The 15,862-nt window shown below is 35.7% G+C and overlaps 1 protein-coding gene across 7 annotated transcripts; it reads right to left on the bottom strand.

The window, feature by feature from the left end:
* Window positions 1–3,216: 3,216 nt before the first annotated feature.
* Window positions 3,217–12,686, bottom strand: LOC115998997 (SAC3 family protein A-like). 7 transcript variants are annotated; one of them, XM_031238702.1, is made up of 14 exons: window positions 12,514–12,686; window positions 12,349–12,436; window positions 10,633–11,499; window positions 9,544–10,008; window positions 8,856–8,957; window positions 8,109–8,206; window positions 7,220–7,382; window positions 6,545–7,042; window positions 6,279–6,419; window positions 6,028–6,087; window positions 5,735–5,865; window positions 4,185–4,318; window positions 3,867–4,099; window positions 3,217–3,550 (listed from the first exon to the last, which is right to left on the bottom strand). In XM_031238702.1, exons 2-14 carry the CDS (start codon window positions 12,409–12,411, stop codon window positions 3,446–3,448), a joined length of 3,060 nt encoding a protein of 1,019 aa, XP_031094562.1. In that variant the 5' UTR covers window positions 12,412–12,436; window positions 12,514–12,686; the 3' UTR covers window positions 3,217–3,445. The 7 variants fall into 7 exon arrangements, with proteins under 7 accessions (XP_031094562.1, XP_031094563.1, XP_031094560.1 ...); XM_031238703.1 differs by having other exon boundaries at window positions 12,349–12,426; XM_031238700.1 differs by having other exon boundaries at window positions 10,633–11,508; window positions 12,514–12,685.
* Window positions 12,687–15,862: the final 3,176 nt, after the last annotated feature.

Below are 15,862 nucleotides of genomic sequence, written 5' to 3'. Positions count from 1 at the left end.
GTTCACATAAATAATATTTATTTTTAAAAATAAAAAATAAACCCCCCACACAGTGATCATTGCCATCCCTTGTGTCGTAGTCCTAGAGACGTAGACTACATGTCTACATAAAATGGATTTTTTTGTCCAAGTGTACTTCATTTCAATTTTTTTATTTTGAGATTGTGGATTTCTTTTAATTTTTAAAATAAGGTTGAACACACAAAATCCCCTGCACCACGTACATAAAACGACGTCGTTTGGTGTTAGTAGACGCGGACGTGAATGACTCAGGGAATTCATTATCTATAATACACATAATCATTATCTATAATACACAGAACGTTTGCCTAGAATACACAGAATGTTTGCCCAGAATACACAGAATATTGACACAAAATACACAGATGTTAGTGGACGCGAATGACTCCAGGGAATTCATTATCTATAATACACATAATCATTATATAGAATACACAGAACGTTTGCCTAGAATACACAGAATGTTTGCCCATAATACACAGAATATTGACGCAAAATACACAGAACTCATCCTCCTAACATTCGAATGCATAAACACATCACAACTTGTGTTAATAACATGAATACACATAATATTTACACAAAATACACAGAACTCATCCTCCTAAACATTCGAATGCACAAACACATCACAACATGTGTTACTAACATGAATACACATAACGGTTGCCTATAATACACAGAACGATTGCCTAGAATACACAGAATGATTGCCTGGAGTACACAGAATATTAACATAAATACAGAGACCGGCCGAAACGGGAAACGTTATTTCCAAAAAAAACGAACGATTAGTTTACAATGCTCAAAATGACGTCGTTTAGGTACGTGGTGCACATTGCTATGTGCACCGTGGTGCACAGTATAATTTGCCGAAGGTACAGATAACCATAGCATCAGTTTGTACAAATACAAATTTCCTTTAGAATGGATTTGAAAACTAAGAATATGAATATTTTTTTCAAAAAATATTTTCATTTTATAGTGTTTGACGAAAAGTTAAAAAATTACTGTATATTTTGTATTGAGTTAAAAGTTAAAAAATTATATTTTTCTATTTAATTCAATTTTCAAAAACTGAACAAAAATATATTACTACAATTTTATTTCTAATAAAATATTAATATTTGGACTTGATCAATTTCGGTGAGAGGTGAGGTAGGCAATGATAGAGAGTTTTAGTAAACCAATTGTGACTCTCTGAGGAAAAGAACAGTAGAAAACCAACAATATTTTTATCAACTTTATTTTCTTTATATAAAAAAAAGGGCAAATTATTCTATAGATGCGGATTCACTTTACAAGGTGAATTCAAGTCCAAAAATACAAAGTCAATGGGGTAACTCAAGTGTCAAGTGAGCTCGGGTTTAAAAATTACCAAAAAATTTTGGTTAATCAACCAAACCGAAAAATTTCGGTTATCCGTAACCGAACCGAAAAAATTCAGTTCGGTTAATGGTTAAAAGAATCTTAAAAATTCAGTTCGAAACGGTCGGTTAACCGATTTTTTTTTATATTGTGGACTGATGTTTAGAGTTTATAATTCGTGTTTTTATGTTTATAGTGTTGTTACGGTATTATTTTTGTATATTTTGTTATGAATGTATTTTATTTTAATTGAATTTATTATTTTAGTGTTATTTTTAGAATTTTAAATTTTAGTTTTTAAAATTTTGGTTAATCGGTTATCCGACCAATCGAAAAAAATTCAATTCGGTTAATTCAGTAATACAAATTTCGATTCGATTAACAGTTAAAGGTTTACAAAATTTCAGTTAACCGAATAAACACCCCTGGATATAACTGACCAAACATTAGAGAAAATCCGAAAAACGGACCCTTAATTTAGGTATATTCTACTTTCACATTCCAATCAAATCACATGCTAATGTACTCAGATATCATATACTCCGTATAATTTTATTTAAAGGCAGCTAAAGAATATACATGAGATTATACTATCAGCAACTTGGGACGAAAAACCGCCGTTGCACCGTTGATACAAAGCGCAACTTTATGTAATATTTAAAACAAAATCTTCAGAGTTAATACCAATTTAGTCCTGGACTAGAGTGGTTTTACTCGATTTAGTCCTAAGTGACTTTTTGTACTCAATTAAGTCCCGGACTTTGATGATGTTACTCAATTAAGTCCTCCGTTAATGATTCCTTTAGTTGACTGTTAAAAGTAGGGTTAATATGGTAATTTAACATCTCTCCTCCCTTTTGTTCAAATTGTCATCTTCTTCCTCATTTTTCCTCCATCATCTGATCTTACCGACTGTAATTAAAAAAAATTGGGAAACTAAACGAGTACACGGCCACCGCATCTTCACTCTTTGTTTATCAGATGTGGTCTCTGCCACCATAATTCATGGCTTAGGAAACTAGTCAACTACTGCATATCACTGCCTACGTTTCCCTCTTCCTATGCGTTTTCTCTCTTCACTAGCTCGGATCAAAGAACCTAATGCCCATTCGTGGAACACCATGATCAAAGGCTATTCCATGACTTTAAACCCCCATGACTCCATTGTTTTCTACGCGAAAAATGCGGGAAAATGATGTGTTTCCCCACAAGCACATCTTTATTTTGCTTCTCAAAAGCCTTTTCAAAGGCCAAAGCAGGAAACCCACTAAAGGTTTTTGCTCAATTACTGAAGTTCGGGTTCGGTTCTGATCATTTTGTGCAGAATTCTTTGGTTTCAACTTTTGTTGTCTGTCCGTACATTGAACTTTCGCGCAAGGTGTTCGTTGAAATGCAGAAAAGAGATGTTATTTCTTATACTGCATTGATTGATGGGTTCAAGAGAAATAGTAGGTCAGCTGAAGCTTTGGAGTTTTTTTTAGAGATGAAAAAGACTGGTGTGAGAGTGGATGAAGGTACTGTAGTTAGTGCTTACAAATTTTTCTTCTATTTAATTTTTTTTTTTAAATTACAGTCTGAAAGAAGATGAAGAAGAAATGAGGAAGAGATGGAAATTTGACAAAAAGGGAGGAGGGACGATAAATTACCATATTAACCCTACTTTTAACAGTCAACTAACGGAATTGTTAACGGAGGATCTAATTAGGTAAAATCATCAAAGTCCGAGACTTAATTGAGTACAAAAAGTCACTTAGGACTAAATTCAGTAAAACCACTATAGTCGATGACTAAATTGGGTATATCTTCTTATGGTGTCATAGAGATCAATAATCAAAATTGGCTATATTCGTTAACAATCATACAACTCTATATCCATTACTAGAATACAATTTTACTTGCATTTGCTTACAATGATTTCTGCTCAGCTATATGCGTTAAATTCTTACAGGTAAAGAATTGAGCGCTTCTCCAAAACAAAGATTTAACAGGAAGAGCTAAAACTAGTCAAAATGCCCATTACTGAATAGTGAATACAGTATTTTGAGGGTTCTTTTAATCATACAACAAGATTGCGGGTCAAAAAATCACTTACTGCAAGACTCGCGTCTCCATGAGCCACAGCATCTTCAGGTTCCGGCATGAAAAGGCTTGATGTGGATGCCTGCATATTTAAAGCAATTAACGAGAAGTGAAATCACCAAGATATGATGCATAACTGCATAAGTGCCCAGAATAGAACATATTACCCAAATGAGTGAGAGATATTTACAGAATTACAGTTTAAAAATGAAAAGAGATTCATAAATTTAGTATAGTATCTAAAATGTTGTCAAGTGTAATGCCAAGTCCATAATTAGTGTTTTCATGTGTTCTAATCTAGGTTAAACAAAGTCCTTCAAAGATATTGCTAGGAGAAAATCTTGCACAGTTGCACCTGTGCAATTGTCTATAAGTGTTAACAGGAAAAGCAAACATACTTTTGTATCAAGTTGCATCTCTCCAGAATTATCCGAAGTAAGGCATGCACCGTGTGCCTTCAACCATTCTATACATTCCTCCACACCATCTCTCTCCGCATCACTTACTTCAGTTGTGGGCATGACAGAAGTGAACCCTAAAACCTGAGCAACATAGGGTATAGGAACTGTAGGACGATATGAACGAGACATACATCTTACAGCTGCGTACCGCATCTTTTCAACATAAAGATCTGAAAAAGACCAGGTACATGTATCCTCAAGTTCAGAGATATACATAATAATAATAATTACATGCGTTAGAAGCAAAAATTGTACCCATGAGACAGCTGTTGAGGTTGGGAGCTGTTCTGTATAGTTTGAAAAACAGCACATAGTTTTCAGAGGTCACTGCTGTACGAACTGAAAGAGCATGTTTAACAGCCGTGTTCTCCCTAGCTTCAGCTGATAATCTGAAAAATACAAATGAAAAGTAGATGTGCCATCACAAAGAATAACAAGAAAGTTAGCTACCAAGCAGAGTTCACAGCATTAAATTAAATTAACCCCAATAAATTTCTAAACGAGTTCATTTCAGTTTTAGTCCCGCTATGGTAGCATTTCTACATTTAGTACTACTCTTTAATTTGACAACATAGCATCCTTGACTTCAGTTTTTCTTTTTGGTCCTAGGACTAAATCTGGCTGCAAAATTAAAAGGGTAGGATATAGATATGTCAAATTGTACCCTTCCCCATGTTCCCCCAAAAAGGAACTTCCAAAAACAAAAGAATAGGGTAAATTACAGTAATAATCTATAGAAGCTTCTTTCCTAGTGCTTTTCACACAGTTGAAAGCTCTCATGTAGAAAAAGATCCAATCATGATAGATTTAGAGGGAAAGAATCTAGACATGTAGCTTCATATGCTCCCTAAAAAATATTATTCCGTATTTAAAGGGGAAGGTCTAAACATGTAACTAGGGGTGGGCAAAACGGTTCGGGTTACCCGAACCGAACCGAACCGAAGATGTTCGTTTCGGTTTTAAACCGAACCGAAAAACCGATCGGTTCATGTTTTAGAAGAACCGAACGGTTCGGTTAAAAACCGAACCGAACCGAGAAAACCGAACCGAACCGAAAAAACCGAAATATTTTATAATTAAATATAAATATATTATATATATATATATATATATATATATTAATTAATAAATATATTTATATATTATTTATAAATACGTAATATATATATTTCAAAACTAAGAATGAATTTGGAAATTCATTCCAGTTACTGGAATGACTGGAATGAATTTCCAAATTCATTTCAGTTTTGGAATTTAATTTCTAGTTTTATTTTTTTATTTTAATTTGTTTGAATTGTTAATTTGTTATGGTGGTATTTATTATTTAAATATTAAACTTTGGATTTGGGTTATGTGATGTTTCATGTATAGTAAATACGGTGCCCCGCTAACTCGCGGCACCTCCGATCGCCTTGTCTCCTAGGAAATGTTAAAATTCGGGAGCCGTAAACCGAACCGAACACCGAACCGAAGTAAATCCGAACCGAAACCGAACCGAAACCGAACCGAACTCTAATGTTAAACCGAATGGTTCAATTTTTTTTAAAACCGAAAAACCGAAACCGAAACCGAAACCGAAAAAACCGAACCGAAGACCGAAATGCCCACCCCTACATGTAACTGCAGATGCTTCCTACAATGTCTTTAAATTTCAAATAGATGAGAAAATATGATGTACTTTGTTCAAATAAAAGAACTAATTACCGGTATGACCTAATGCTGGCAACCACTGAATTAATAATGTAATATTTATAACCATGATAAAATAAAATACAATACAAGGCAACAACAATTGGATCACTGACCTTGACATTGTCGATAGGAGATCTCTCTTGTTGTGGGAGTGCAGAAGTGCACAAAGTAAATTATATGCTGCAAGTTCCATATGACATCCATTGATTCCTTCTGCATATAGTGTTTTCAGTTGTGACTGACACTGCATAAGCCAAGGTTAAGAGTAGATCAAATATCCAGCAAAATGGAAAATAAGGTTACAGATAATATGCAGGTGAAACAATTAAGAGAAAGCAATTTCTTCAATAATGATATCTTCTGATCTTCATGCATAGATAATCTTGTGCAAGCTCTCAGGGCAGACCTGATTAAATTCTGCCAAGTCTCCAACTTCAATCGCTAATCGAGCATGTGTTTCATAAACCTGAAATGCATAGCATCCCCAAAATTTTTCAAGAAATCAACCATAGGTCCATAACAGTGATCCTAATGAAAGGATAAAGCAGGTCTTTTTTTTTTTAAAGAAGAAGAACAAGCTATAAGCAAGTGCTATTGCTTGATGGCATAAGAATATTAACAAGAAGAATATTGAGTGGATAAAAGCAAAAGACGTACCCTAACTGTCAGCTCATTACGTATGCGTTGTACAGTAAGGTCTTGACGTATAGATTTTAATTGGTCACATTTGTATAGGTAATTTTTTGCGGAATTTTGAACCATAAGTAGAGCTTTCTCCAAGACTTCTTCAGGTCTTACCTGCAATAGGTAATTTCCTATTGAAAAAATCAAATATATTTCAGAACTGAAACCTATCATTCATAATGTCCCAACTCATCCTTTACAATATCAAACATTCAGCACAGAAGGTGAAATGAGTTTACCGTGGCAGGATCTGGTGCAGAAGTAAGCCGTAGATAACGTTTTTCAATTTGTTGGCAGGTTCCTTTGACGGTAAGAGCATCCCAGTCAATATCTTCAACAGCTACACTGCCATTTTCCTCAAAAGTTCTACTAAGCACTGATGCAGTTGCCCGTCTAGAGTAAACATTTCCAGCTCCAACACTTTTTGGGCTAAAATTGTTTCTTTCAGCTTGATTACCATTTCTCTTTTCAAAACGCTTTGACCGGTTTTCCCTTCTCTTCCTTTCCTCTGGTGAGTCTGCTAGAGCTATAGCGGCAGAGTAATATGCCATTAAACTTTGTTCCTTATCACTATCACTAGATGCTTCACCATTATCAGTTGCATTCATACTATCACCAAGACGCTGCCTCTTGGTAGACCTAAAGGAAAACGTGCTGGGGGACTTCTGTTCTGATGATAAGGAGAACTTCACATGAGCTGAAGAATGCACCTTGCTTTCTGTCTTTCCACTTGAATGCTGCAGAAAGCAACTGAATGAGATGGATATTTTAAATTGTATTGAACATAAATAAAATCTTATTAAGAAAACTAGAAGAGCATCTAGGATGAAAATAATACTACAGTTTCATTGCTTTGGTGGTGGCAACCCACAGGCACTGAGGATATGAAGAAATGAGGGGCAAGAAGAAGAGACCTGTTTATTCCAACTTCCATATTTCATAGTGTGAGGAGTAACAGATGCCTGTTTGTCAATTTGTTTCTCTTCAGATACAGGCTCCCACCGGCTTTTCGATCGCCTACTAGGACTTCTTTTACTCTTTGAAGATGAAGAAGTTGGGGTTGAACACAGTAGACTCCTGCAGAAATAAGGTTGTAAATTAATCTGCAACACTGGATGGCTAATGCCTATAACTAAAGTAATACTGTTCAATGGCATTATCAACTTTGAAACTGGAGGGGGCTTGAATGCTGCAACAACTAATAAGGGAGCAAGGAGTATTTCCATATTTTATGGCCTTCATTGTTACGTATAAAGCTTATAAGGCTATTTAGGGTTTATTGTGAACGAGCATTTCATTAAAGAGCAAGCAGATCCTATTTTATAATGGAAGAAATAACAGCATCCTAAGAAGGGATTAAGACCCAAAAGCTTCAGCATCACCATCACATTTCCACCCAATGTACCCCACACAAATTACAAACCCTATGTACATATATAGATATTTCTACTCACATTTACTAAACATAAGAGGAAAAGAAGTTTTTATGACCCGCATAATACATCCTTGCTGCTTAGTATCACTGTTGTTTGTTTCATGCAGATTTCATCAAAAGAACAGTAGTCAAGTACTTAAGGTACAGCATTTCCTTGTATTCTTTCCATATTGTATTTATATCCAGTAATGGAACCCTAATTTTATCAAGGTGCCCTGTTTGGCAAGCTGAGCAAAGGAGTGCAGCCAAGTTCATTATGCTTTCATCAAATTTGATGTTTGAGCATCTGTATATAACTATAAATGCAATGGCATTTGCAAAGAAAAAAAGGGAAAACAAATTCATGTGAGCTTATGAAAAGCACATACTCCTTTGTCACTCCATCTGTATTAGGCAATGCAAAAAGAGGTTCAGTATCCCAATCTCTTGTATGAAGTGTACCATCAGCAGTAGCTTTCGTGATGATCTGAAAAGTACAAAGACAGAAAACTAGTAGCAAAAGGAGCAATTTTAGTGTAATTTACCATACAAGCTTGGTCTGCTTGTACAGGAGGGATAATTTTCTTCCTGATTAATTTCTAATTTAAAGAAATGAAGACAATTCAGTGAAACAAATGATTAAGTGCTTCCAGATTGATCTCTCACATTAGATAGTAATAGCAATTAGAATATAAAAGATGGCTAGAGTGAGTGGTTAAAGGTTTTTTACACCTTCCCTGAAAAGAGGAAGTAGGCTATCTAGGAACTTAAGGAAATAGTTAAATACCCATTTTATTATCGTTAAAAAGGAACTTATCAATTTAGTTACATTGGAGAAACTAGATGCTTCTTAAGACAAGCATGATAATCGTGCACCAGCATTAATATTAGTTGCATAGTAAGTCCCCAGCAGATTTTACATTCGGTTGTATCAATCTTTTAATTAGTTAGTTCACACACAAAATTTTAAAATAAATAAATAAATAAATGAATGTGTCAAACAATTAAAAAATACAGATGGCACAGTTATACATGGTATAGTAATGTCAAGAGCTACTGCATCTTCGATGCCAGGTTATGAACATTTACATTCAAATAAACAGAGCTGCAAAGCATCAAGCCAGAGACTACAATACCTCTTTCATGACATCTTGGCAAGCTGCCATTTGTGCATCATCTTTGCAACGAGCTAAAGCCCTTTCCACATATCCACGCAATGACTTTGGAAACCCAGTAGGCTGCAAGTAAGAGCATTTCAGTTGTAGAAGTAGAAAGATCCATCAATTATCTTATTCACCCAAGCAGAAATATCAACACAACTTATTCAATACTAATCTGACTAGGAATAAAGACAATAACAACCAAAAAAAAAAAAAAAGCATCAATGTCCAACTTCTGGATACATGGAAATCAAAGATTACTATCTGGATTACACTGTTTCTGCTCTGCACAATGTTTCTTTCTTTTTGGTGTACACAGGGAGGAGGGTTGAATTGACCTACTTCCCCAAAGACCAGGGTGTATCCAACAACTTCAATTTTCTAAGGTAGATTGCAGGATGATGATAACTTAAAAGACAGGTGGTATCAAAATGAAAAGGTGAACTATACAAAAGAAGAAATTAGCTTTCTAGAGGTTAAGTTATGTCAAGCTCTCTGTAGAGATTTCTCTTCAATATGTAACTCAACCTCTGCTGAGGTCATGTCACTTGGGTGTTATCATAGTAAATTCATCAGCAAGAAGAGCAGACACAATTAAACTTCAAAACATAAAACACTAAAAAACAAGATGATTCCACAAAATCATTAACCAAAGTAATATTACCTTGAGAATGGAATCAGTAGCTTGAGATGAGACTTTCTCATTCTGTTTAGGCAAAGTAACACTGACATAGGCTGGTTTTGCAGCTGCAGTAGTTGTAGAGCTATCCTTATCTGTTTTCGGTAAATTCAAGCCCAAATTTGAAGCTATTCTAGGATTTGTTGGAATCTGCAATTTGCTTACCCTGCGTGTATCTTCTGGTGGAACTGTTTGTGGGACAGTTTGATGAATGTTTTGCAAGCTTGACTGATAATTAGGGTTAGTAGGAGTCATCTGATGAGAAGCAGTATACTGAACATTTGGTCCTTGAGCAATTGTGGATGTCTGTTGATTCTGAAAGTTATCATAAGGAGTTGAAACTGATGGATTTTGAATGTGAACTTGCACTGAACTTGACTGTTGATTTTGGAAAGCTGGAGCCCAATGTTTCCAGTAACTATCATGGGCACTGTCACTTATTGCAGCAGACTGACCAAAAAAAGCAAAAGAGAACTGAGTTCAACAAGCCAATAGAGTATAAAGAGCAGAATCTAAAAAAAATATACAAAAACAAAGTGGAAAGGAGATTTTAAATAATAATAATTAGAATAACCATCACTCTTAAAATAACTATACCAACAAATCATGAAGCATCAGCTGGAGGCTTAAATATTACACTTTGACATAAAAACTAATCCACTATTCCGGAATAAATAAAACTTTCCCCAATTACAAACTAATAAGAACATCCTTGATTACAAATAACTGAAATATTAATTTCCAAAAGCAGGAGATAAAAAATTAAATTTAACCCAAAAAAAAAAAGGTGAGATCATATACAGACATTTTTGGAAGAATAGAAAATAACAGCACCCAGAATGCAAAGATCATAACAAGCAGCAGTAGTCTGATGACAAACATGACACACTAGCCTTGCTCTACTAATATCAATACAAACCTCAAACTGTTTATTAATAGCAACTGTCAGTTAAAGTGCCTATGAATATTCACAGTGGTATGTTTAAGTTATTTGACTTTGCATTTAAGCACCAATAAATTAGGTTGATCAATTAAAACTTTTCTATTAAACTCCAAAGTAGAAGAACAACAAACCTGCACTGTAGGCAATTCAGAAGTATCAGACTCTGGCTTCGGTGGTGGAACATAAGGTGCTGGTGTTTGGTTATTTGAAGTTGCATATCCACCACTAACACCTGGAACAGAACAACTCAAACTAGATGCATTGGAAACAGAAAGGTTTTCTGTTCCAGGAGCACAGCTGACTTCTGTCTGAGTTTGGTTGTAGTAGCCTGCCCATTGCTGATACTGTTGCTGATATTGTGAACTGGAAACAGCAGTCGTAGAACTGTAGCTAGCAGTTGAATCTGAACTATGGTACAGATGAGAAGAGTCTGAACTAGGATACTGATGAGAAGGATATGGAGCATACTGCCCATACTGATTACTATAGACACCACTTGGGTAGCCTCCACCACTGGGGTAACCTCCAGATGTCTGATAATCAGTATTACTGTAATAAGTGCTTGAAAAACTTGTACCTCCAGCATAAGATCCAGTACTCTGATATGAGGAAAGAGGCTGATAAGCACCTGTATTTTGATATGCTCCATTCGGTTGGGGATAAGGTTGATTAGATTGCTGTTGATAGCCATTGTAGTAACCAGCATATCCTGCAGTGTTGTAGCCATATGGATCAGTGCTCGGATAGGTGGGATAACTACTATAATCCTGAGTTACATTTGTCACTCCTGAATTTGTAGTGCTAGTAGATGTCACACTTGGGCCATCTTGAACATTCCCAGAAGTCATCCCTGCTCGTTGATCATGGTCATAACTGGAATTGGAACCAACTCCAGTCTTTGTGGCGTAGCTATCCACCCCATGAGAAGTCCATGATGCTGATGCAGTTCCAGGAGGAGCATAATAGGAAGATGTATAATGTTGATTTCCATCAACAACCTGGTGTTTCTGACCAATTGAGAGGATATTTTGAACATATATCAATGATTTCGAAATATTAATCATTACAGTGGATGAAAGTATGAAACCAAATATACACATCAAGGGGAAAAGGATATGGGTGAGAATATAGAGAAAATAAAAGGAAAGCTTCAAATAAAACAGTAGCTACATTAGCAGAACTTCTCCATTTATCAGCCATGAGCAGATAGATTCTTCTATTGGCAGCTGGTGAAAATTATACTAGGGGGAGCAAGGAAAATCTAATGCAAATACTGTTCAAACATAGAATGAGCTATATTAACATAATGTGAGGTAGATAGCAAATGAAATTCAGCTGTTTATCCATAGCATGCATGAATCAACTAACATTTCATTGACATAAAAATGAAAGATGAAAGATGTTCTGAATCTCTAAAAGGGAGATGATTCAACCATTTCCATTAATGAATATTGCACCACAATCTACTTATATTTGGTAACTCCTAGAGAAACAAACAAATAAATAAATAAAAAGATGTAGCATTGCACCGATAAACCTCAAAATTTTGAACTCTAAATGAAAGAGTTAAAACAAATTTGCAGCTTTTACAGCCAAAAGAAAGTTGGCCGCACAGTCTTCCCTCTGCACTGAGTAAACTATTAAGTGCTCAGTTAACTAGAACTACAGAGTTGAAATCTATGAGAAATCACCCATCGCCAGTTCACCTCAAACCAAAACTACCAATCGGATCAGAAAGTCATTTTTCTCTAATTAAACGCTATATCGCTCCTTTTCAAGCTCAATTCACATGATAAGATAATAAATACCGATCATACACAATGCATTGCAAACTTTTTACAATTTACCTCCTGTGAGATGGGCTCGAACGCAGTCACGGTGTTCATAGCACTGCCTCCTTGATTTATCATTTTGTCATCAGTATTCTGCAGAGAACTAAACAATTCCAATCAACTAATTGGATGTGAAATTAACCGACAAACCCTAATTTGTTGCAACCAACAAAATCGAACCTTCAGAGATAATAGTAATAACAAGCCAGAAAACAGTATCTCCTCCTCTTCGTGCAGCAACTAGCAATGGACCATTTGAGATACAATTTACTAAAAATTATTCGATTGTAATTTGCAAACTAAAATTGAAAATTCTAAATTTAAAAAATAAATTGCTGTGTGAATATACGTATGCACTGTATATCGTATATCCGTATGAAAACTACCCAAACAGGAGGGAATTTTCTAATCTACCAGTTGTTGGTACCACTTCACTGTTTGGGTGGAATACAAAAGTAAAGATAAATTAAATTAAGATAAATTAAATTATACTGAGTGCTTAAAGTCTTAAATATTTTTTTTAGATTTCTAAATAAAAATATACTCTGTAACATAATTGTTAGGGGTGTTAGCGAACAGAGCTTTCAACAAACTATTCGTGCTCGTGTTCGGTAAGTGTTTGTTTATTAAGGTAAACGAACATAACAAACAAAATTTAGAGCTCGGTTAATAAACGAACAGAGTCTAAACAGTGTTAAGCTCGTTTGCTAAGAGATCGTGAACAAGCTCGTTTGTGTTCGTTTAGTAATGTTCGTGAACAAGCTCGTTTATGTTCGTTTAGTAATGTTCACAAACAAGCTCGTTAAGTGTTCGTTTAATAATGTTCACGAACATGTTCACAAACATATTATTTGTTTGATTATTGTTCGTGAACGTAGATTTTGTCTTGTTCACGAACAAATTGTGTTTATGAACATGTGCAGATGTTTGGTAATTAAGTGTTTACGAACCTCTTCATGAACGTACACCAACATGTTCGTGAACGTGTTTGATACGGTTAACAAACACGTTCGAACGTACACCAACATTAACGAACATGTTTGCAAATGTTAACAAACATTAATGAACGCTTAAAAAACGAGTACAAACAAGATTTTCAAAAATCTTAACAAACGAACACGAACACTCCAAAATCCTTAACAAACGAACACGAACAACCTTCTCCGTTCGTTTATGTTTGGTTCGTTAACCGTCCTAATAATTGTATAAATAGTTAATTCCACAAATGGTCCTTCGACTGTTGACTTTTACCAATTTTTGTCATCGACTTTTAATTTGACCAAAGTTGGTCCATTAACTATTGATTTTGTACCAATGTTAGTCCTTCTGTTAAATCTATGTTAAATATGTGTTAAAATTGATGGCAAAAAATGTAAAATCAAATATTTGAGTCTTTTATATATTACTGCAATGTAATGGGCCTGTTTGGTAAATGGCTGTTAGCTGATTGGGTTAAAAGGTATAATTAATTGATAATATTAGATGATTATATAAAAGTGTTTGGTAAATTAGTTGTTTGGTATAATTTCTTTTATCAAAATGCTAATTGAAAATGTTGCTTTGAGTAGCCTTTTGAAATTTAGTAGTTTGGAGTTACAAAAATCTTATTAACCAAACACTTATATTGATTTTTTAACCAAATCAAACAACTATTGATGGTCAAATAGGCAAAAAATGACTAATAGGCTAATTATTTACCAAACAGAGCCAATATATACTCCGTAATAATTTTGTTTGTACTAAACTCATCCATCATTTTGATTACCAAATTTTCAACAAAAAAAAAGGACAAATTAGAACATGAAAGAATTAACACAAAATAAAGCAATATATATATTTATATGTATAGAAATAATTTTAGGTGCGGCCGTGTAGTCACACACCACTCAATGTTAAGAAACACACCACAATGAAACACACCACAATGTTAATAAACACACCATAGTGCATATTTGTGTGGTGTGTTTCTTAGCATTGAGTAGTGTATTTCGTAACATTGAGTGGTGTGAACTGTACGGCTGCACCTGATCATGACTATATATATATATATATATATATATATATATACTGGTGCCTTTTCTACCATTTTTGCTATCAAATAAAGCAATAAAAAAAACTTTGATACAGCAAAATACGGAACAGAATACTGTATTAATATCGAACCGGGTACAAGGTACAATACCCTAGGGGAGACCGAGCTACGTGACAGTGGGTCAGAGGTTCCCGGTCTCTTTAGCTACTGTGTTGGAAGAAATAGCCAAAAGTCCTCATAACCGCATTAAATATGCCTTTTATAGTGCCTTGAGCAAAACCTCCGGTCTGGCGGCATGTAGGACGCGTGGCAGACATGCATCGGTCACTCTGTTGGTCCGCCGCGCCCGCGGATAGCTATACAGGCGGGGGGTCTCTGGTTCGAAACGCTGCGAAGGCCCTTACTGCAGCCCGGATCGCAAGGATGCCCGACCTGGTCAGATCGAGAAGGGATTCGGAGGGTCTCGTTAAGCCCTAACTGGGCACACAGCCCGGGAGGCCGGGATTTTACCCCTATCATCTAGCCCCCCAGCCCGATCTTTTACGACCATCGGGAAGAAAAGTCCGGGCTGTTCGAACGGTCCCGGGCCGCGTCGTTCTCGTTCAACCGAGGAGGAATGATGGGAAGTGACGTCAGCACAAATCGTCAGCCCTAATGCCCACGCGTCGCGTTCCCGTGGACCTCGGGACTTGGGCCTAGGCTAGGCCTAAGTCGCGGGGAACCGAACCGGTGGCCCTTTACTCTCCCCTCTATAAAAACGGGTCTCGCACGCCCTTTCCGACTTTCACGAAAAACAGTTCAACTCAGAGCTTCCCGAGCTATCGAAGTTTCCCGTGCTCACCCCCGCCAACTATATTACGTATTCACGCTTGTTTGAACAGGTATTTTCTTCGCTCACTTTCGTAGCTGATGCGTACACGGATTGCTTCCCGCAATAAGTGCACACTCAAGGAATCACTCAAGAACCTTTCGTGTCCAAAAGAGGATCTTACCTTGTAGACTCTTGGATTTTGAGATCCCAACTCTACAAATGTCTCACCAAACTTAACAAATAATACTCTCAACCCTTAGATTATTAAGCAAGGCTAAGAATTAGAGTATTAGGAATCTAGCACTAGAATTAAGATACAAAAATAAAATTAGCTATATAATATGAGTAATAGTATTCTTTTTGGGTTTTTTTGGATATGTGTGTGAATATAAAGAACAAGATAAGGGGATAAACTAGCTTCTCACTAGCCTACCAAGATTGAATGCTTCTCACAAACAACCTAAACTTCAATGCACTTCTCATGCAAAGAAAAGAGAGAAATTTCACTCAAATTGAATTCTTACAAGGTGTGTCTCAAACCATTGGGTTTATGGGGTATTTATAGGGGAAAATAAGGTATTAAATATTCTAGGTCACTAATCCCACCCAAAATAAAAAATTACAACTTTGTAAAAGTAATTCCCACCCAAAATTAAAAATACAAAATAATTCCCCACCCAAAATTA

This window comes from Ipomoea triloba, chromosome 12, assembly GCF_003576645.1.
Source record: "Ipomoea triloba cultivar NCNSP0323 chromosome 12, ASM357664v1".
Classification (NCBI taxonomy): Eukaryota; Viridiplantae; Streptophyta; class Magnoliopsida; order Solanales; family Convolvulaceae; genus Ipomoea; species Ipomoea triloba.
The sequence above is the reverse complement of the archived record's forward strand: the minus strand, read 5'-3'. Positions and strand labels throughout refer to the sequence as shown.

What these genes read in the sequence shown, in the direction of transcription:
- LOC115998997 (XM_031238698.1), bottom strand. Translation starts at nt 12,411, where the DNA reads ATGATAAATCAAGGAGGCAGTGCTATGAACACCGTGACTGCGTTCGAG. An exon ending in CTACTGATTCCATTCTCAAG is followed by an intron (nt 8,958 to 9,543) that starts GTAATATTACTT and finishes TCTTACTTGCAG; the next exon opens with CCTACTGGGTTTCCAAAGTC. An exon ending in ACTTGGCAGAATTTAATCAG is followed by an intron (nt 5,866 to 6,027) that starts GTCTGCCCTGAG and finishes TGGCTTATGCAG; the next exon opens with TGTCAGTCACAACTGAAAAC.